The sequence below is a fragment of the Canis lupus genome, chromosome 34, assembly GCF_003254725.2.
Source record: "Canis lupus dingo isolate Sandy chromosome 34, ASM325472v2, whole genome shotgun sequence".
Lineage (NCBI taxonomy): Eukaryota > Metazoa > Chordata > Mammalia > Carnivora > Canidae > Canis > Canis lupus.
Window position 1 is genome coordinate 16123536 of NC_064276.1, and position 21296 is coordinate 16144831.

A 21296-nucleotide genomic window follows, 5' to 3' on the forward strand; every position below is an offset into this window, starting at 1 on the left:
TTCTCCCTCTGTTTGTCTCTGCCTCTCTCTCTCTCTCTCTCTCTCTCATGAATGAATAAAATCTTTAAAAACAAAAACAAAACCAAAAAAACCTAAATTTTTTTCTACTTTAATAGCCGTATTTGAAAGTTTATCCATACATAAAAAATAATACCAGATTACAGATGCAACTGACAAATACTTTATGGAGAACTAGTGAAGCTACATTTTCTATTCTCATCTAGAGGCACTTGAAACATTTTCACTGAGTAAGCAAATGTGTGATAATTAGAATCTTGGCCTAGGAGTTAGAAGACCTGGATTCTAGTCCCTGCTTTGCTTCAGGCTGGCTGGGTGACAGGGACACACAGTTGTCTAGGCTGTAGTTGAGCAACAGCCTCCCAGCTAGGTTCCCAAACTCTCTTGTAGCTTGTTGGGGCCATGCAAGAAGGCTTTTACTAAAGAAATATAGGAAAATATGTTGTGTGTCACAGGCTAGGCCTTAAGACATTGCACTTGCAATCTTCCAAGTAGTTTTTCCTTCCTGTGAGCTGGAAATTAGGTATTCGTGAGACATGCTTTTGACTATGTAGACAAGGACAAAGTTCCAGAGGAGGTTGGGAAATCATGAGTTTAACAAAAATATACAGACTTCCTTCATGAAAGAGTTCTCAGACCCTTTAATTTACTAACTGGGATTGACTAAATGGGAAATAAAATATGTAATATTTTTTAAAAATATATTAAAATATTTTTTCAATGTGGGATTAATTCTTTGAACTCTTATATCCTCCACCTATTTTGCAAAATATGCTCTGGGAAATGCGGATTTAGAGGATCTCTAATTTGTCTAAGTATTTCATAAGGCATGGCTGGTGTTTAGTCCACGGCTGGACTCAGACTGTAGCCAGATTTCACAGATCCAGGGCTGCTTTCAGGACTACTGCCTCATCCAGGGCACTTTCAAGTGGAGCTACCCCATTCCCAATCCTCAGCAATGTTCAAACAAGACCCTCTGGTGGGCAACAGGCGACTCTATAAAGCTATGGATGACTTGAATAACTAGTGGAAGTTTTTACTAGTGGCTGGAAGATTTTTTTTAATTTTTTAATTTATTTATGATAGTCACACAGAGAGAGAGAGAGAGGCAGAGACACAGGCAGAGGGAGAAGCAGGCTCCATGCACTGGGAGCCCGACATTGGACTCGATCCCGGGTCTCCAGGATCGCGCCCTGGGCCAAAGGCAGGCGCCAAACCGCTGTGCCACCCAGGGATCCCCTGGCTGGAAGATTTTATTTGAGGATTTTGAATTCTTTTCCATTTACTCAAGTAGAAAGATGACAAGTTTCATGCATCTAAGAGCCACTTTTTTTGTTTTATTTTTTTGTTGTTGTTCTTCTCAGAGGACACTTACAAGCAGAGAAGCAGTGTGGAGCTTAGCCAAAGAAGCCAGACAAGATCAGAGTGGGCTACCATGTAGCACCGGGGGGGGGGGGGGGGGGGGGGGGGGCGGGGGGAGCATCAGCAAAGATCACTGGTCCTGAAATGGTTCCTCTGGTTGTCCACCTATGATGAAAAACTTGTAGGAAGGCTCTTCATGTGAGGCCTGGGTCGGGCACTTTGCACTCTCCTACCACCACCAGCAGTGGCTGTTTTTTGTAGATTCAGAAAATGACTGATGTCCAAAGGATCGAGAAAGCTTTGGGCTGTTTCTGTAGTGGGCTCATGGCTAGTCAGTGGTCAGACTGTTTAAGAGGATCCAAATGATGTGTTTTCTGATAATTCTAATAGAATCCAAAAAATTATTCTGTCCAGCTCCAGGTCTTACATATCCTCATTAAGAAATGTATATGGTGATTGGTAAGATGACCAGAGACTAAAGCACAGAAGCATGCTGAGAAACACATTCTAAACTGACTGTGTTCTATTAAAAAAAAAAAAAGTGTGAAAATAGCCATCATACATTGTGAAGGACTATACTTTCTTTTGACTGAGTGAACACATCCAGTGCTGTTAATGCAGCAAAGGGTTGTGTGCTTTTTAAAAATCCCAATCCGTTGATTCACAAATTTGGGCTGGATCTAAAGCAGGCTCCGCACTCTGGGAAGGCATCCCCACAAAGTTTCAAAGGGTGCTGAATGCTGCTGCAGGTTATGATTGGTTCACCAAGAGCTCAGTTCCCACCATGCTGGTTTGCAGAACTCCCCTAAGAGACCCCACAGTGGTTCTCCTCTGCTCTTCTCTGCCTTCTCTGCAGCTGGTATCACCTGAACTTCACAGCTGGATGGTCTCAACCCTCCTCCTTCCCCATGGATGTTTAAGAAGAATCAAAAGATAGAGGAGGGAAGGACTCACCTCCAAGGGTAAGTGGGAAGCGGTGAATGGACTAAGGATAAAGCCAGAAACGAGCCAAAGAATTCCATAAATGACAAGTCAGAGAACCTTATAGGCTGTGGTTGGAATAGGAGGAGCATTGACTCAAGGTTGCTTCCGACTCTCTTGCAAACTGGCTGTGAGGACCAAATGAGGTCCTATCTGTCAAGCACCAGGGCCAGCCCTTAATGTTAGTGCCTTTCTGAACCCTGTGTCCTAGTGGCCTCTGTCAAGGCATCTTTCCTGCCATGCATCACCCCTCCATGCCCCTGTGCACGACCAGGATGTCTTTCTCCTTCTCCACCTGGAGAAAACACTTGCTCCAGAGGACCCAGCTCAGATGTCACCCCACCCCTGACTACATCAGAAGGTCAGCGGCAGGGTTCCGTACACTCATATTTGTCACACTGTGTTGATGATCTGTTTCCACATCTGTTTCCCCCAACTGTACTGAGAGCTTCTTACTCACCTTCATACCTTCCTGGTCTCTCCTGATGCCAGCACATCTTGAGGACAGGGGTGCTCGGGAAATAGGTGTTGATTAGAATGAACAAACAAACAACTAAATGTTCTATGGCCAAAATGGAACAATGTATGTTGGAAAATAATGCAAGTAGAAGGAAATAAAATTTCCTATGGGTTTGGAAAGAACTTTATTTTAGTGTACAAATAATAAATATTGCAGTCTACAAATGTGAAACACACTCCATTGAGAAAGATACTTTGTTGTTAGGAAAGGGGCACAAGAGGGTAGCTAGCTCCACAACAGAACTTTCTGAAAAATTTCAAAGAACACTCTGTTGGCCAATTTTGCTGAAGAGCCTGTCCCGGATCGTCTGTCCCTTAGTCTCTGCCCTTTTTTTGGCCACGAAGTCAAGGGCTTCTTTATGAATAAAGTGAGATGCTTATTTTTGTTTTCTTGAATTCTGAAGTGATTTTCTTGAGTCACACAGGAGACAATCCTCGGGTGCTTAAGAAAGAAGTTCCCACTCCATTCCAGAAACAAATCAGGGAACCAAAAACTTAGCCAGATCGCATGTTCAATGAAAAGCTAAAATCAAATCATGCTCACAATTCCAAAACTAAATCCAAAACTAACTCTAAAAGTAAACTCCCACGGTCAGCATGCTGGTTATTAGCCATGATTTCTCAGCTTCCAGCCCATCCTTCCAATCTCTGCTTTGTGGCCTGAGGCCACTCACTTCCTCTGCCAGCTACTCCCTGTGAGGCTCAGCCAATAGGGCAGACTGACCAAAGGATGGGAGTGGGGAGAGGGATCTGTGTGCCTGAGTTCCTGTCAGCATCCCCCTTCAATTGGTCTTCACCCCAAGAGCAGCAGCCAGTTCCAGTAGCTATAGTTTGCCGTTTTGCCAACTCTCCCACAACCAGCCTCATCACCAACCCCCCGCTTTAGAGACTCCAGTATGGGCTGGCAGCACCCACCGCCGAGTTCTGCATCCAGCTCTGGGAGCAACTTCTAGCTCCTGGGACACTTGTCCCATAGGGCAGCACTTCCTCCTCAGAGGGCTAACCCCAGCTATGAGGTCTATGTGGGGCCACCTCCAACCTCTTCCCTTTGCTCCTGCAGCCCTTGGGCTGGTAGCTGTGGCTTGCAGTTAACATCTCCACGATATCACATTACCAACTTTTTTTCCTGTTAAAATCTCCAACAGCTGGATATGTTATCCACTATTCTTTACACTAAAGTCTCTCTGTTCAAACAACTGATGTGCTTCTTCCTTGTTTGGATCCCCTAGACTAATTCTAACACTAAATAATTATGAAAATGAAATAAGTAAAAAATACAGAATACAAAAAAATTTTAAATGGCAAAGATATAACTGGAAAGTAATAATTAAGAATAACTGAAAATTCCTCGAAACCAAATATCCCAAAAAGTCTGAAAATAAAAAAATCAGGAAATATAATGCTCAAAAATGCAACAACTGAAAGTAATTCAAAACCAAATAACTAAAAAAAAAATAAATAATGAATGTAAAAATAAACAACCCCAAATCTAAAAAAAACTAAAAATAAATGTGACTATAAGTAACTCTACAAAGGAAAAAAAACTCCAAAATAACCAAAACCACTTTATTCTGAAAATAATTCTAATTTTAAAACTTCCAGTGAATTTTTAGTAGTCAAATAAGTAACTGTAAAAATAAATAACTCAAAACTCCAATAGCCGAAAAAGAGAATAAATATTAAAGTAAATAACTCAGATATTAATCACTGTAAAAGTAATTTAAAATAATTCTAAAGCAATTTGGAAATGTGTAACTCTTAAAATAACTGTAAATAAGACACTAAAAATGAATAACTCAAAAACTGTGAAAACAAAATATAAAGTAACTTTAAAGCTATAAAATTAAATAACTAGAAAATGAAAAATAAAGCCAACTAAAAATTAACTAATAAAACGAAAAAATAAATAAATAACCGAAACTAAGTTTAAAACTAATAAATGCAAAACGAAATACCCCCGACATTACCTTGAAAAGATAGAATCCGGGAACAAAGTAACAAACACCACGCCAACATTCTTGGGGGGATCCTGGGAGAAGAGCGACCCGCTTCCACCAAGGCTCCGATAGGAGGTTCTCAACGGATCTCCGCACTCCCACCCCAGGAGAAATGTGGCGATGCCTGAAGGCTTCCTGATTGTCACAATTAGGGTGAGTGGGTGGGGGAGGGGTGTTACTGGCATCTTGTGGGAAGAGGCCAGGGATGCTGCCAAATATCCCACAATGCACAAAATATGCCCCCCCCCCCCCAACAAAGAATCATCCAGCTCCCAAAGTCAAAGTGTCAACCTCCAGGAACCTTGGGCAGAGCCCTCCAGGACTCGGCTCCGCCAGCCTCTGCAGAGCGGGAGAGAGCGGCTCCGCGGTTCGCGGGCGCGCCCCCGGGTCCCGGCGCTCGCGCAGGCGCGTGGGGAGCAGCCCGGGTCCCGGCGCTCGCGCAGGCGCGTGGGGAGCAGCCCGGGTCCCGGCGCTCGCGCAGGCGCGTGGGGAGCAGCCGCGGGTCCCGGAGCTCGCGCAGGCGCGCGAGGAGCAGCCCCCACCCCCCGCCCGGGTCCCGGCGCTCGCGCAGGCGCGTGGGGAGCAGCCCCGGAGCTGGCGGCCGTGTGTGCCCAGAGCCGGACGGGGAGCCGCTCCCCGCTCGTCCGCGGCGCGCAGGGGCGTGGGGGGCGGCGGCCCCGCGGGCAGGCCCCTGGGAGGCGGTCCCGGTGCTCCCCCCGGCCGGCCGGGGTGCAGGTCCGCAGGGCGCTCAGGGTGGGCCGGGCCGTCGGCGCCCCCGCGGCCTGCGCGGGGACGGAGGCGGCGCCGTGGTCCGGGGAGGGGCCCCGCGCGTCCTCAGGCGCCCGCACCGCGCCTGCGCGCGCACCTCGCGGCCGCCCCGGGACGCTGGCTCGGTCCGGGCGTCCTGAGGCTCCAGGGAGAGTCGGAGGAGCCGCGGCCGACGAGTCCTCTTACTGTTCTCCCCTTCACACTCACATGTCCTCGTCTCCACCTTCTCTTTTTCCCGGGATGCTTTCTCCTGTGGCCAGGACAGGTTTGGAGGAACACGTTTCGTAACTGTCGTCCAACTGGAAGAGTCCGGATAGCTGGAAGGGAGGGGAACAGCGGTGCACCCTCAGCGCTGGCAGCGCCAGAAGGGCCCGAGCCCAAGCCAGCTGCAACCCGTGACTCCCGCTGGCAGGTGGGGGCCCACCCTGGCCCTCCCCACGGGGTCGCTGGGGATCCCAACAGGAGCCCCATATTTAGGACCAGAAACCAGTGCATTGCTAGGGAGATGGGGTTGAGGGCCATGCTGGGCTGGGAGGGTCTGAGGCACTTTGCAGATCCAGTGACCTCAGCTTTCTGGTTAGGCCTGGTCCTTCTGGGTGAGAATCATGAAAAGGGGGGGATAGAGGAATGGGGGAGAGGAAGAGGTAGGAGAAGACAGAGAATGAGGGAGAAAAATGAAAGAGGTAAGCAGGAAATCAATTACACTCAGAGCACTGCTCTCCTTTTCCATATCTTCTGCACCTTTCCGCTCCTCAAAGGTTTCCATGGAGATACACTCGCTGCTGGAGCAGCCTTGGAGAAAGAAAGGGAAGAATTTGGCCTGCAGTGCCAGAGGGGATGGCCAGATGTCACAGGCTGTGCCATTGCCCCACAACCTGATCTCCCCAACTCTAACTCCTCCTCTCCCAGGACCTGGATTGCCTCACCTGGGAAGGAGGTGGAGGGCTGTAATCTCCAGGTTTCCCTTTCCAGCTCAAAATTCTGGAACCATGACTGAGAAGGCAAGTCTACATGGTGTTCATAGCCCTACTCCTTGCCCTCTAAGAAAACAGTCATTGCCTTTTTGTGCCTGACGGCTTTATTCTATTGCGTTCTACTCTATTATTCTAGTCCACTGTATTCTGTTGTGTTCTATTCTATTCCATCCCATTCTGTTCTGGGGCCAGAGGAGGAGAGGGGCTGTGGAGGTGGTGGGCTCACCCACGATCACCTCACAAGACCCTTCAAGGGAGAATTTCTTCTGACGCAAACTGCAGCTGCTCTGGGTGAGCCCTCCTATGTCTCCCCCATGGGCCCCAGGGCTCTTGGCAGCAGGGACTCTACTCTCTTCACCCAGTATCCCCCATGGCTCCCGGAAGAACCTCAGAATTCTCAGGACCAGCAAACCTAGAGAATGTCCCTCAGTCTAAGCTGGAAGTGCAGGGGAGAAAGTGCAGCTCACAGTTGGAGTTTTGCTGTATGTCTGTCATTTGCACATCAAATCCCTTCCTCCTGGATTCACTGGCCATGGGCTCTTAGGGGGGTCTCAGGTACTGAGTCATAGGAACTATAGAGGTGACAGCCCTAAGGGGACCCCAGGGTCTGGCAGGTTACATGAGTGAATAAATGAAAGGCCCATTGTGCAGTGGTAAGAGCAGGGGTCTTGGAGCCAGTGAGACCTGAGTGCAGTTCTGACTTTGCCACTCATTTGCTAGCTGTGTGATCTTGGGTAAGCCTCTCTGAGCATCAGTTTTCTTGTCTATAACAATGAAGATAATGATATCTATTGCAGTTTTGATATAAGGATTAGCAAAAGGGAGGCACCTGGGTGGCTCAGTGGTTGAGTATCTGCCTTTGGCTCAAGGCGTGATCCCAGGGTCCCAGGATTGAGTCCCACATCAGGCCCCCTGCAGGGAGCCTGCTCCCTCTGCCTATGTCTCTACCTCTCTCTGTGTCTCCCATGACTAAATAAAATATTTTTAAAATAAGAAGTATTAGCAAAAGGGCTTATAAAGTAAAATGTCTGGTACATCCTAGGAATTGAATAACATGATTATTGTTAATAGTGATTGCAATAATACTAAAGAGAAGGTTTCAGAACAGGTGTGGGTACTCCAAGTATGCTGTTATTACTCACATTTGGGGGAGATTTGTTTGCCATTTTCTTCATCTTCATAAATATCTGGGGGAGGAAACAAAGGTAAATGGCTTTTAAAAATAGAGCACACGCATGCGGACATGCACACACACATGCATGAAAAACAAAGCTAAACATAGAGATCCTTGGGATCCCTGGGTGGCGCTGCGGTTTAGCGCCTGCCTTTGGCCCAGGGCGCGATCCTGGAGACCTGGGATCGAATCCCACGTCGGGCTCCCGGTGCATGGAGCCTGCTTCTCCCTCTGCCTGTGTCTCTGCCTCTCTCTCTCTCTCTCTCTGTGTGACTATCATAAATAAATAAAAATTAAAAAAAACAAAAACAAAAAACATAGAGATCCTTGAAAAATATTCAATTTGATTAGAGCAAAATTTTAAGCAATAGTTGCATTCTTGAAAAATGAGCAGAGTGGCTCTGGTACCAGTCAAGCTCTAGTGGTTGGTGGGGAAAGTATACTTTGAGTCTCTGGGGCACTCCCAGTCCATGTACTAGAATAAGCATTAAGAATGTTGGTAGAGAAAGATAAGAAGAATGGGATAGGTGGGCTGTAGAAATTCATGCTAGTTAGGACTTTTCCTTCAGTGAATGATCTTTTGCACACCTTACTTAAATCCCAAATGGTTTTGGGAATTTAATTTCAGCACTTAGTGTTTAGAATTCTGATCTTTTATTTTGGTTTAAAAGTTGAACGAAATTTATTAAGTGAACCCATTAGTGACTTTATCTCCATCAATATACATGTTTTTGGAAAATTATAAACTATGAAGATAAAATCATGCCTTTCCCTTGCTGTCCACTAGATGGCATAAGGGGACCACTGTAGATCCCACTGGTTCAGAGGCAGCTCCTTTCCCCATGGATTTCAAATGGGCACACCATCTTTATTTTCTTTCAAACTAGATTTTTCTCTATTCCTTACAATTATGCAAAAATTTTAAGGGATTTATTCTTATTATTTGAGAGAGAAAGAGAGTGGGCACAAGTAAGGGAGGGGCAGAAGGACAGGAAGAGAATCTCAAGCCCACCCAGGGCTGAGCATGGAGCCCAAAACCCTGAGATCATGACCTGAGCTGAAATCGTGAGTCTGACACGCACTTAAACGATGGAGCCACCCAGGGATCCCAATTACGCTAAATTTTTTAAGGACCACCTCTACCACATGAACTAAATAAAGTTTATCATTTTCACTTGGGGGCAGTAGGGTGGAAGCATGACTTAAAGTTTCGGGTAAACCTTTCCTTTCCTTCCCTGGAGGAACAAATGCAGGTAACTAATTGCTAATGATAATATGCAAAACAGCCATCTAGGCACTAGCCTGAAAGCTTGGATTCATTTAATTCTCACAGCATGACTATTACCTACCTTTTGTAAAATAAATGACATAAAGAACTTAAGCAGAAAGAAGTGAAGTAATTCATCCAAAAACATAGAATGAGGTGTGAACTGTGAGCCCTTCAACACTGTGCTATGCTGCTAGTGAAGCTCCTTTTCTGCCTTTCTAGGAGTTAACTCATGGGGTCATTCTATGCCCAATCCCAACCTGTAGCTCTCCACAGCTCCCGCAGCAGGAGAGATCTCCAGGTTGTCCCCAAAATACGAGGATGGATTAGGAGGTTTGCTTGGTAGCCCAGAGTGTAAATGTGGACATCAAAGCTGATCTAGATCTAAATGCCCATTTCCTTTGCAAACTTGCCCTTGGCCCAGAGGAAGGGAATCACTCCTAATCATTCAATTAATAACTTTCAGATTGCACACATTCTCCCAGCAACTTTTTTTTTTTTTAAGTGTGTCTTCTGTTGTCAATATTTGCCAATTTCTAGGCAGTCTGAGCTTGCTTGGACTTTAAGAGCTGCTGGGAGCTGAGATCAAAGAAACTTCAGAACCAGGAAAACACCTCCAAGCTCAGCAGTCAGCTGCCATCACGTGATTTGAGTTGGGACAGGCCCACAGATGGGTGATAGGACAAGCTGATGTGTCTAGTTGGGATCAGCCAAAGCTTGTCCATTTCACCAGAAATTTAATAGGAATTTTCAAGAAGACTAAAATATAAAGACCCTTAACTTGTTTGTGTAGTATGGCTCCAATTTTTTTAAATTATGCATTTCTATAGACAAAAAGTTTAGTGTAAAATATTTACAGTGGTTATTTCCAGTTATGTCTGATTTGCATTTTTTGGGTACTTTTTTGCATTACATTCTAAATATGTATAATTTATACATGTATTCTTTTTATAATCAGAAAATGAAGCTTAAAATACTTAAAACCAATTGATCAGATATCTAAAATAACCCACAATCCCACCAGAGAAGACTGTTGCTAGACCTTATTTTCTTTATCATGAGTACATCAAATCATTTTGAATAACAATAAAGGAATGGAATAATGAAAGTAACCAAATCTAGGCCTAAAAGGAAGTTCCTATCAAATCAAAAAAGCAACCCTTATGTACTACACTAAATGGCTCGCAGATATTAAAGCAGCCTCTCCCCACCCCCAAGATCCTGAGGGACCAAAGAAAGGACCCACAGTTAGGCCTACACATGGGCCTGTGGTTAAGGATTAGCAGACAGGCTCTATTTCTGATACTTTTGTGGCACAATGGTTATTCTCATTTTATGTATTTTTCAATGGCCAGGGTTTTGGAAATCAATGGTGAAACTAAATTCAGAATTCAAAATTTTCAGTGCAATTCTGATTAGTAAAATACTATTAGCTTAACACCTTTATGTTAACCAATAGTACCAGAAAAAGCATACTCCTCTGTTCTGTGACTGTCTCACCTTGAAATTGCCCAGTTCTTAGGAGAGCTCCCCACTCACTGCCTTCCCCTGTCCAGGCCTTAACACTACCATTCCATCCTCATGCAAAAAGACCAGCAGGCAAAGAAAGCAGTTGCCACAATGAAGGAAATAATTGATCCTAATCATCATGAGAAGGTCACGCTGTTACCTAAGAGTGGCAGAGAGGAATGTGACTGGTGACCCACTGGGACATCCCCCAATACCTCCACACCCGGCTGTAACTGTAAATGGGCGAGTAAGAGAACACTAGCCAGACAAGAATCCAAGACACCCACTGTGCACGCCACCAGCAGAAGGTGAGAAGGAGGAGTATCTAGAATGAGTGGGAGGGAGATGATAACAAAGGAACAAATTAAGGACCAATTGCAGCAGCAGGTGGCATAGATTAAAATTAGGTAGGACTCTTACTATGTCCCCTGGTGGAAACTCCCCCCTCGGGAACCAAGACCTGTAGATTCACTGAAACTAATGTTGCAGGGACGAGGAGGACAAATGCTCAATGCAAGTTGCTCAAGTGTCATAACGAATAAGGTCACAACTCATCAACCTCTTGCCTCCCAGATTCATGTACTCTGCTTACTGAGGCCATAACAAGGCCATTGGTTTAAGGTGTACACTGCATCCTGAAGGTTAGCACCCCAACTCCACAGTGTCATCTCTAAACTGTTGCACATCCTCACTTTCAAGAGGCTATGCCATGGCTCTATCAGGCTGGCAGCTTCTAAATGGAGTGGTGTGTGGTAGGACCCCATAGGTCAGTCCTGTGGTCAGATGCCTATGACTGAGTCTCTCCATTAAAGCAATGTTGTATGGTTGATCAAATGCCACATGAGTCCTCAGACAGTGATGCTGATGGAGGCTCTGTGAGCAGGAAATGCACACATATCAATCCTGCTCAGAGTGAATTACTGTACTGTCCAGGCTGGAGGGGTCTGATGATTCCCCTCAGGGGCTAGTATCCAATGGGGAGCTCAGCATCAATCTGTGCTGACCAGCTGGACAGTCAACAGTGGCAGTGGCTATGTCGGTCTTGATGACGGAAGCCCATGCCACTGGGCCCATGCACAGCCTCCCCACTCCGCGGCAAAGGTGAGTCAATGAGCCCACTGTGCGGGTACTGGGGTACCCGGGGGGAAAAGCTGGCTGACACCTGCTGGCCAAGTCATCCTGTCGGTTTAGTTGTCTGCCACATTTTCTGCAGTGGATGTTCTCTGAGGGGCATGAACACAGTACAAAGATCCTCACATTTTGAGCCTAAGTCTATAGAGTCTCTATGCCTCTTTTCCAGTAAGATCATGTTATAATTAGATGCTAATTATTACTCTAGAAGGAAGGTGGGGAGGCATCCTGAGAAGGGCAAGCATTGTCTTGAATGTCTCATCTGAGGCTTCTGCATCATCTTTGGGGAGAAGGGTCTCTCTCCCAACAAGGGGGAGTAGGCTACTTCTGCCAGCCTGGGGAGGTCAAGGGCACAAATCCAGCTATCCTCATCTCAAGTTTTACAGTCCCACATCTTCCCTATCAGGGCATGACTTGCTTGCTCTTTTTTCTACCAGCAGAGGAGCCCCAAATGATCAGGCCCAGATTTGCTGAAGCTAAGAATTCATCCTTCTCTTACAGACTGCCATGCCATAGAAGACGAGAGGCTGAACATTGGCAAGGAGGCCCCCTGACTCTCATCTTGGGCTTTAAATTGGTGATTAATCTGAGCCTATCTCTTTCTCCACCCTTTCCAGTGCTTCTATGGAGCTCAGCAATAGCCTCCTAATTCTGTGGTCCTGATACTTAATATTTTCCCCAAATTTCTTAAAAGCTAGAGACATCACATCAACTGGTGCATCCCTGTCCACCTGTATCTTCTTTTAAAAAAATATTTTATTTATTTATTCATGAGAGACACAGAGAGAGAGGCAGAGACACAAGCAGAGGGAGAAGCAGACGCCCTAGGGGAGCCCGATGCAGGACTTGATCCCAGGATCCCGGGATCACAACCTGAGCCAAAGGCAGACGCTCAACCACTGAACCACCCAGGTACCTCTGTCCACCCGTATCTGACCCCAGGTGTCACCACAGGTGAAGATCTTAGCAACTGAACTGCCATCACAATCCAGAGACCGGGGCTTTCAATGCTCCACCCAACCAGCAGCAGTGGAATCCTCCTTGTCATCTAGCCATCAAGTGACCTAATAATGCCCAAATCCTATCCTCTCTATGACCTTTCCTGGTACCATCTTGGGTGAGGTTTCCCAGAAGCAGGTTGCACAAAGAGCTGTGGAGAAAGGGTTTTCAGAGGAAACCTATAAGCACTGAGGACAGAAGACAGGGCAGGGAAGAAGCCAGGTGAGGAAGTGGGCTCAAGTCTAGCATCAGCCTAATCTCTTGGGAAACCCTGGAGCATAGATGGCACCACAGGTGTCCTGGCTAGACAGCTCTGGTCAGCTGAGAGCAATCCTCAGAAGGGCACAACTGGGAGCTGCTAGCAGCTCACCTCCTAGCAGCTGAGCAGTGGGTGCACACACCTGATAAAAGGGATGTGGGCAAAGTGTCTACAGCCTCTATTACACTATTGCATGTGTTTTTATTTTAAAAATTAAGAGATTTTATTTTTAGAGCAGTTTTAGGTTTACAGAAAAATTAAGCAGAAAATACAGAGAGTTCCCATATAACCCTTCTCCACTGGCTCCCTGCACAGTATCTCCTATTATTAACATAGAAGGAAAAAAAAGAAAGGCACCTGGACAATGCACATCCTTATGTTTTGGATAAAGGAGTTACAACTCTATCAAATGGCTCATGTCTATAAATGTATAGGTTATGCCATGTGTCGACCAATGTATGCCAATCACTTTAAGCAAAGGGTCTTTTAAAGAGCTCTTTAAGAGATTCTTGGCACATGAAAAAAAGGAGTTAAATGCTTCAAGAATAAAACATACTTTAGGACAAGATAAGGTTGATAGGGTCAATTTTCTAATAGTCCTTGAAAATCTGAAGTCACCTGTTAAATAAATAACCTGGAATGGAATTCCCACCACACGTTTTACTCAGCTGTAGGGCCCCAGCTGAAAGGGGAGTCTAATACCAGGGGTCTTCCTTCATTTGGAGCGTTTCAAAATAGATAAGGAAGCCAGGATGTGACTTGATTAGGGACAGTATTGGGGGATAAAACAAATTATTTAGGAGATAAAAATTTGATTTTATCTTTTCTTTAAAAAGTTATTGTTCCAAGCCATTACAAAATCTCCTTACATTACATTGTAATTACATTACAAAATCTCCATTACAAAACATAAAAATTTCACAACTTCCAGAGATTCTGCTATATCCCATAAAAGGATAGGCCTTACCATGAAAAGCAAATTTAGGGACTATACCCTATGAACTCTCACCAGCCAAAATTTTTCCCAAGTCTCCCTTTTCCTGGTCTGTATTAAGGAGAAAATAAGGTCATTTTGTATTTTCCAAATCAAAATTTTAGAAGACACATATATACCCTAATTGAAAATCAATGCTTTATTTCTATTTATTTATTTTGGGGAGCGGAGGGGCGGAGGGAGAGAGAGAATCCCAAGCAGGCTCCATGCCCAGCACGGAGCCTGATGCAGGAGTTTGATCTCACAACCCTGAGATCATGACCTGAGCTGAAATCAAGAGTCAACCAACTGACCCATCCAGGTGTCCCCAAAATCACTGCTTTCTTTATTATATGGCATTGCCATTAGTATTTGTTGACCAACTCCACATCCAATTACTTATTATGTGACCATCTTCCTCTTAACTTGCCATTTCATGCTCATTACCATCCAAGGGTCTAGAAGTCTGACCAGGAAATGTAACATTAGTTATCTTTGCCCCTGAGTGGGGGGTGTGGAGTCTATGTATGTTTCTTCCATGACTTTTGTACTTTATAGGTGCTCGATAAATGCATTTTTTGTTTTTTTTGTTGTTGTTGTTGTTTTGATAAATGCATTTTGAACTAAAATTCCTTCCAGAGGCCTTTTTAAAATAAATGTAGGTCTAAATTCATACCTCATGTCCCATCAAATTAATCACATAATAGTCCAAACCCAAAATCTCAAATATTAAATTCCTGAGACTTTGATTATGGGCAGTGGTAAAAGTGTACAATAGAAGGTCTTTTGGAAAAGCTGATCTCCAATTTAAACAGGCAGGGAAAGATAAGATGACAACCAAAGCAGCACATATGGGGCCCCATAAACCATAATCTATTACATCATTAAAATATAAAGTAAAATAAATAAATAAATAAAGTAAAAATGCTTCCACATTTGTTTTCTTTGTGATCCCATACCAAATTCTGGCCACTAGAAAACTGAAGTTTCATGAGGGAAGTACCCGGATCAAGTGCTCCTAACCTTTCCATAGAAAGCTTGGAGAGGAGGTGAAATTCATAAGTCTTGGAAAGAGCACTGGCCACAGCCAGTGTCTTTATTCCCAAGCAGAGACATTCTGGCAATGTTCTTATCCCTACAACCATTTCCTTAAGAGGACAACTTTTCCAAAGAGGGAGTCACTTTCAATGTGAAACATTTACCCTTCATTTTAATTTGAGCCTAATCAGATAGACACAAATGAATAGCAGAAAACTGATACTCTATCTTGGTTCTTGCTCACATAATTAAGGAAGGACTGAGACTCGGGCAATGTCTTCCTCAGCTTCTAGGCAGCTGGTATCACCCATTGCTGCCCCACTGTCCCACTGGATCCTACCTTTGATTTCATGTATGCAGGGGACTGGGTCTTCCTTACTACTGGTAGCTCTTTCCATCTTTTCTATCCAGGGTACAAATTCTACTCCAATGCCTTTGCCTTAGAGAAATATACATGAACATTGAAGCATAGGAAAGAACGGCACGTGCAATCCTCCCCATAGCAGTTGGAGTGGTGCTGGCTCATCCAGGTTCTCCTAAAGTCTCAATGACTTGCTTTATCCTCCTCCTTCACTTTATCTAAGACCTGCCCTGGCTCTGTGCATGACAGTCAACAAGGGAATGTTTAATGGACACCACTTGCTGGATTATACAGTTAACATCTAACTGGCTGCAAATTGTTTTTGTTTTTTTTTTTAAGATTTTATTAAAAAAAAGATTTTATTTTTAAGGTATCTAAGTCCTCTGTATACCCAACATGGGGCTTGAACTCACAGTCCTGAGGTCAAGAGTTGCATGCTCTACAAACTGAGCCAGCCAGCTGCCCCTGGCTATAAGTCTTAACATGGAAGAGGTGAGGAGGAGGAGTCCTCTTTCATCCTCTTAAAAGCTATTTCATTGACTCACTATAGCTCCCTCCTTCCCTCTGCCCTGAACCACCAACTATTATAGTAACTCTTTTGGGTTAGACTGGCTCAACAAATAAACACTTGTTAGGTGCTGGAGGTCTGAGATGAATGAGACGTGTCCCGAGCTAAACCTCATCACCCCTGACTCTGCTGGCAGAGTAGTTTGCCAGCCTGATGTGATTATTCAATGAGTTCTTTGATTTGTTTATTCACTAAACATTTACTGAGCACCTACGAGTGCCAGGCCCTTGTATAATATGAGGCCCAAGGGAAGCTAAAACTACTAAGACAACCTTCATGCTCTAGAGGAATTCATGGTCCAGTGGGGTAAAGAACTTAAACACACCATAAAATTATAATATAGCCTGCTTGATGCTGTAATAGAATACTCTGTGACAGTGTGGGTGCAGAAGAGGGAGAGGGACTCAGCTGCCTAGCAGAACCTTCACCCACTCCCATCTCTATCATCTTTTTGACTGATGGCCCTGGGGTGCCTCCATCAAGATTAAGCCAAAGATGCCCAAAGAAACCAAGCAGGATGCTGTCTCCGAACTAGAGCAAGGTCTGGATTACAGGTTCATTCAACAAGCATTTATTAAGTACCTCCTGTATGCCTTGGACAGAGAGAGAAATTACAGATTGAGAAAGTTTCTAAGGGGGCAGGCATAGATAGGTAAGGAGCACACTGCCTGAACCCCATCTGCATCTGTATCTCCCTCTGGCACAAGACCTCTTCCACATGGCTATCTCCAGAGGTCCTGTCTCCACATTCCTCAGTGGCTACCAGTGTCCTTGTCACTGAGATCCCTGTATGCCTTGCCCAGAGTATACAAGGTTATTATGCTCAGCAATCCCAAGGATTAAAGGTGTTATAGCAATGAACTGGGATGATAATGTGGTATGTGTCAGAGCTTGTAAAATGCTAGACAGACATGAGGCCCTGATATTCCTGATCCTAAACCTCCCTCCCCTATTGTCTGATGCTTCTATGTTCTGTCTGGGAAGTCTCATCTCCTCTTAGGAACCAGCCCAAGACCCTGCTCTGGTTCTGCCAAAAAGTTGTGTGAAATTGACCCTCTGTTTGCCAGTCTATAAAAGGAAGGGCCTCTGGGCCTGTCTTTGAATTCAATAGGGCTTTTCTTTTTATCTACATGCTAGGGTCTGCTTCTGCTTACCCTTTTGTACTTTTCATTACAGGGATTATTTATTTTCTTTTTAAAGATTTGTTTCTTTATTCATGAGAGACAGAGAGAGAGAGAGAGAGGCAGCGACACAGGCAGAGGGAAAACCTACCTCCCTGCAGGGAGCTGGATGCGGGACTTGATCCCAGATCCCAGGATCATGCCCTGAGCCAAAGGCAGACGCTCAACTGCTGAGCCACCCAGGCATCCCAGATTATTTATTTTCTAACTGGAAGTTTGCACCTCTTAATCTCCTTCACCTATCATGGAGCCCAACATGGGGCTCAATCTCATGACCCCAAGATCATAACCTGAGCCAAAAACCAAGAGTTGGTTTTTTTCTGGGGTGCTACGCAGGCACCCCAGAATTTTTTTATTTTTAAGTAATCTCCACACCCAATGTGAGGCTCAAACTTACAACCCTGAGATCATGAGTTGCATACTCTACCAACTGAGCCAGCCACGTGCCCCTCCTGTAACTGATGTTGGGGGTAGGGCAGAGGGAGAGGGAGAGGGAGAATCCCAGGCAGACTCTATGCCCAGCATGGAGCCCAACTCATGGCTTGACCTTACAAAGCTGATATCACGACCTGAGCCAAGATCAAGAATCAGATGCTTAACTGACTGAGGCACCCAGGTACCCCTTGACCTTTAATTTCATACTATTGTGGTTGGAAAAAATGCTTGATATGATTTCAGTCCAGTCTTCTTAAATTTATTGAGATTTGTTTTTTGACCTATCACATGATGTGTTCTGGAGAATGTTCCATGTGGGGTTCTGCTTCATATCTAGATTTTACATTCCCATCACAACCTAAAGAGCATAGTGCTAGGACTTAAGAAGGGCTTGAGAAATGTAGTTCTGAATTGTTAACTGAATAAATATCATGTCCACATAACAAACATGTGTCTTTTTTGTATGAGGCAGGGCAGGGAAAAGTGATTCAGTTAAAATCTAAATTGTCAATTAAGCACAGTTTTGTTAAGATGTCAGTTCTTACCAAGTTGATCTATCGATCTTACACAATACTTAGCAAAATCTCAGCAAGCTTTTTTGTAGAAATTGAAAAGCTGATTCTAAAATACATACAGAAATGTAAAGGATGCAGAATAGCCAAAACAACTTTAAAAAGGAAGTACAGAAGATGGAGGTGGAGTAGGAGGACCCTAGGCTCACCTCATCCCATGAATACAACTAGATAACTGTCAACATCCTAAATATTCTAGAAATTGACCTTAAGACTGGCAGAACAAACTCCACAAATAAATAAATAAAGACGATAGTGAGTGCAGGGTGTGGTTCAGGGGAGAAACAAATCATAGCTACTGCAGAGGGAAGGACATCCTCATTGCAAAGAAGGGTGTGAGAAAGAGGAGTACATAGGGGAATGCACAAGGAAATGAGAGGGGCTGAATTTTCATGAGTTCTTGCAACCAAAGGGGCTTAAAGTCTAAATTTTAAAGGTCATTGGGCTTGGCTGGGATAGAGCTCAGAAGGTATTGAGCTGCTCTTGCAGAGAAGGAAGGCAAACAATCCAGCGGCATATAACATGGCAACAGTTTTCTGGAGTGCCTGGGGTACACAGTGGGGAGATTATTTGCTCTTCTTGGAGCGTGCCCTTGAGAGGCAGCATTCATAGGGATGCCTCTCTGGAAACAAAGGAGATGGCTGGTGTCATTTCCCTTCCCTGCTCCTCAACGTAAACACAGCACCACCTGCAGGAAACAATGCCAACACCGGCTGCCTAACTTGCTTAACCCAAGCCCCACCCCCAGCACTCCGGTGGCACTGCCCTTCTCAAACACACTGGTCTCAGTCCCAGCTTGGTAGGCCCCACCCCCAGAAGACCAGCATAAATCTTTGCCCATACTACATTTCCTGACCAGAGAGTTTTGCAGGGCCTCAGTTCCAGTGTAGGGTGACAGATCTCATTTCTCAAGCAGATCAGAGCACACCTAGTTAACACTCACCACCTTCAGGCCAAGGACCAAACACTGCTCACAGCAGGCAAGGAGAGTCTCTGCTGATAACTGGCCTGAAGGATAAAGCAGTCAGAACACAATAGTAGAGTGCATGTGGCACACACTGGTGACATTCCCTGTGACTACATGACCTCTTAATAAGGCCATTACTTTCAGGAGCAGAAGATATAACTGGCTTTTCTAACATAGAGAAGAAGACTTACACAAATGCCAAGATGGAGGAATTCATCCCAAATGAAAGAACAAGATAAGGCCATGGCCAAATATCTAAACAAAACAGATATAAATTAACATGCCTGATAGAAAATTTAAGGATAATCACTGGGCTTGAGAAAAGAAGACATCAGTGAGACCCTTACCACAGAGATAAAAGAGCTAAGAAGGAATCAATCCAAGATGAAGAGTGCAATAAATGAGATTAGAAACATGCATGGTGCAATGAAAGCAGGGTGAAAGAGGCAGAGGAATGAACTAATGACCTATAAGACAAACTAATGGAAAGCAAGGAATATGAACAAATGAGAGAGAAAAATTATGCAAAACAAGAGCTTTCCAGATTGAGAAGACACAGAGAACTCCCATTAAAATCAACAAAAGTTGGGGATCCCTGGATGGCTCAGTGGTTTAGTGCTTGCCTTTGGCTCAGGGCATGATCCTGTAGTCCCGGGATTGAGCCCTGCATCAGGCTTTCTGCATGGAGCCTGCTTCTCCCTCTGCCTGTGTCTCTGCCCTTCTCTCTCTCTGTGTCTCTCATGAATAAATAAAATCTTTAAAAAAAAATCAACAAAAGCAGGCCAACACCAAGCCATAAGATAATTAAATTTGCTAAATATAGTGATAAAGGAAAAATCTTAAAAGCAGCAAAAGAACTCGTTCATTTACAAGGGAAAACCCATAAGGCTGGCTGGAGATTTTTCAACAGAAACTTTTTTTTTTTAAGATTTTATTTATTTATTCATGAGAGACACAGAGAGAGACAAAGAGAGGCAGGGACACAGGCAGAGGGAAAAGCAGGCTCCATGCAGGGAGCCCGACATGGGACCTGATCCCAGATCTCCAGGATCACACCCTGGGCTGAAGGTGGCGCTAAACCACTGAGCCACCCATGCCCTCAACAGAAACTTGACAAGCCAGTAGGGAATAGCATGATATATTTAAAGCACTAAATGGGAAAAATCTGCAGTGAAGAATGTTCTATCCAGCAAGGCTATCATTCAGAATAGAAGGAGAGATGAAGAGTTTCCCAGACAGGGGCACCTGGGTGGCTCAGTGGTTGAGCATCTGCCTTTGGCTCAGGTCATAATCCTGGGGTCCTGGGATCAAGTCCCACATTGGGCTCACCACAGGGAGCCTGCTTCTCCCTCTGCCTAGGTCTCTACTCCTTTCTGTGTCTCTCATGAATAAATAAAATCTTAAAAAAAAAAAAAAGTTTCCCAGACAAACAAAAACTAAAGGAGCTTGTAACCATTAAACCAGCCCTGCAAGAAATATTAAAGGGGACTTTTTGAGTGGAAAGGAGAGACCAAATGGAAAAATATAGAGCCAGTAAACACAAAATCAGTAAAAAATGAGTATTTCTGTAAAAATCAGCATAGGAACTCACACACACAAAAGGATATAAAATATAATAACATATGCCTAAAACATGGGAAGGAGAAAAGAATGAATTCAAACTTGAACAACTATCAACTTAATTTGTATTGCTATTTGCAGAAGAGATTATAAAGAAACCTTATGGTCACCATATATCAAAAACCACTAATAAATACACAAGGAATAAAGAAAAATAAATCAAAAGATATTACTAAAGAAAATTAGCAAAACATGAAAGAGAGAAAGATATGCAAGGATCAGAGAAAATCTCCAGAAACAACCACAAAACAAGTAATAAAATGGCAAAAAATACATATCTATCGATAATTACTGTGAATATAAATGGACTAAATGCTCCAATCAAAAGACATAGGGTTTCAGAATGGATTTAAAAAAAAAAAAAGCCAAGGGCAGCCCCGGTGGCTCAGCGGTTTAGCGCCTGCCTTCAGGCCAGGGCCTGATCCTGGAGACCCGGAATCGAGTCCCACATGGGGCTCCCTGCATGGAGCCTGCTTCTCCCTCTGCCTGTGTCTCTGCCTCTCTCTCTCTCTCTCTGTGTGTCTCTCATGAATAAATAAATAAAATCTTTTAAAAAATTAAAAAAAATTAAAAAACCAAGACCCATCTATCTACTGCTTACAAGAGATGAATTTTAGACCTAA

At 44.3% G+C, this 21296-nt stretch overlaps 1 protein-coding gene and 1 long non-coding RNA gene across 4 annotated transcripts in view; one reads left to right on the forward strand and one right to left on the reverse strand.

Moving 5' to 3' along the window:
* Nucleotides 1–2981: 2981 nt before the first annotated feature.
* MCF2L2 (MCF.2 cell line derived transforming sequence-like 2) overlaps nucleotides 2982–21296 on the reverse strand; it is a 238246-nt gene continuing 219931 nt past the window's right edge. For 2 of the 3 annotated variants that reach the window (XM_025451559.1, XM_025451561.3), the window contains 5 exons: nucleotides 7762–7806; nucleotides 6349–6437; nucleotides 5853–5962; nucleotides 4848–5012; nucleotides 2982–3341 (listed from right to left, as the gene is read on the reverse strand). In XM_025451559.1, the coding sequence (XP_025307344.1) occupies nucleotides 3107–3341; nucleotides 4848–5012; nucleotides 5853–5962; nucleotides 6349–6437; nucleotides 7762–7806 (644 nt within the window). In that variant the 3' untranslated portion in view covers nucleotides 2982–3106. The remainder of the gene's footprint in view (nucleotides 3342–4847; nucleotides 5013–5852; nucleotides 5963–6348; nucleotides 6438–7761; nucleotides 7807–21296) is intronic. The other variant, XM_025451556.3, reaches the window with a different exon arrangement.
* Nucleotides 4883–21296, forward strand: part of LOC112662901 (uncharacterized) — a 28830-nt gene continuing 12416 nt past the window's right edge. The window contains exons 1-2 of the long non-coding RNA XR_003138938.3: nucleotides 4883–5030; nucleotides 6555–6910. This is a non-coding gene — a long non-coding RNA (uncharacterized LOC112662901). The remainder of the gene's footprint in view (nucleotides 5031–6554; nucleotides 6911–21296) is intronic.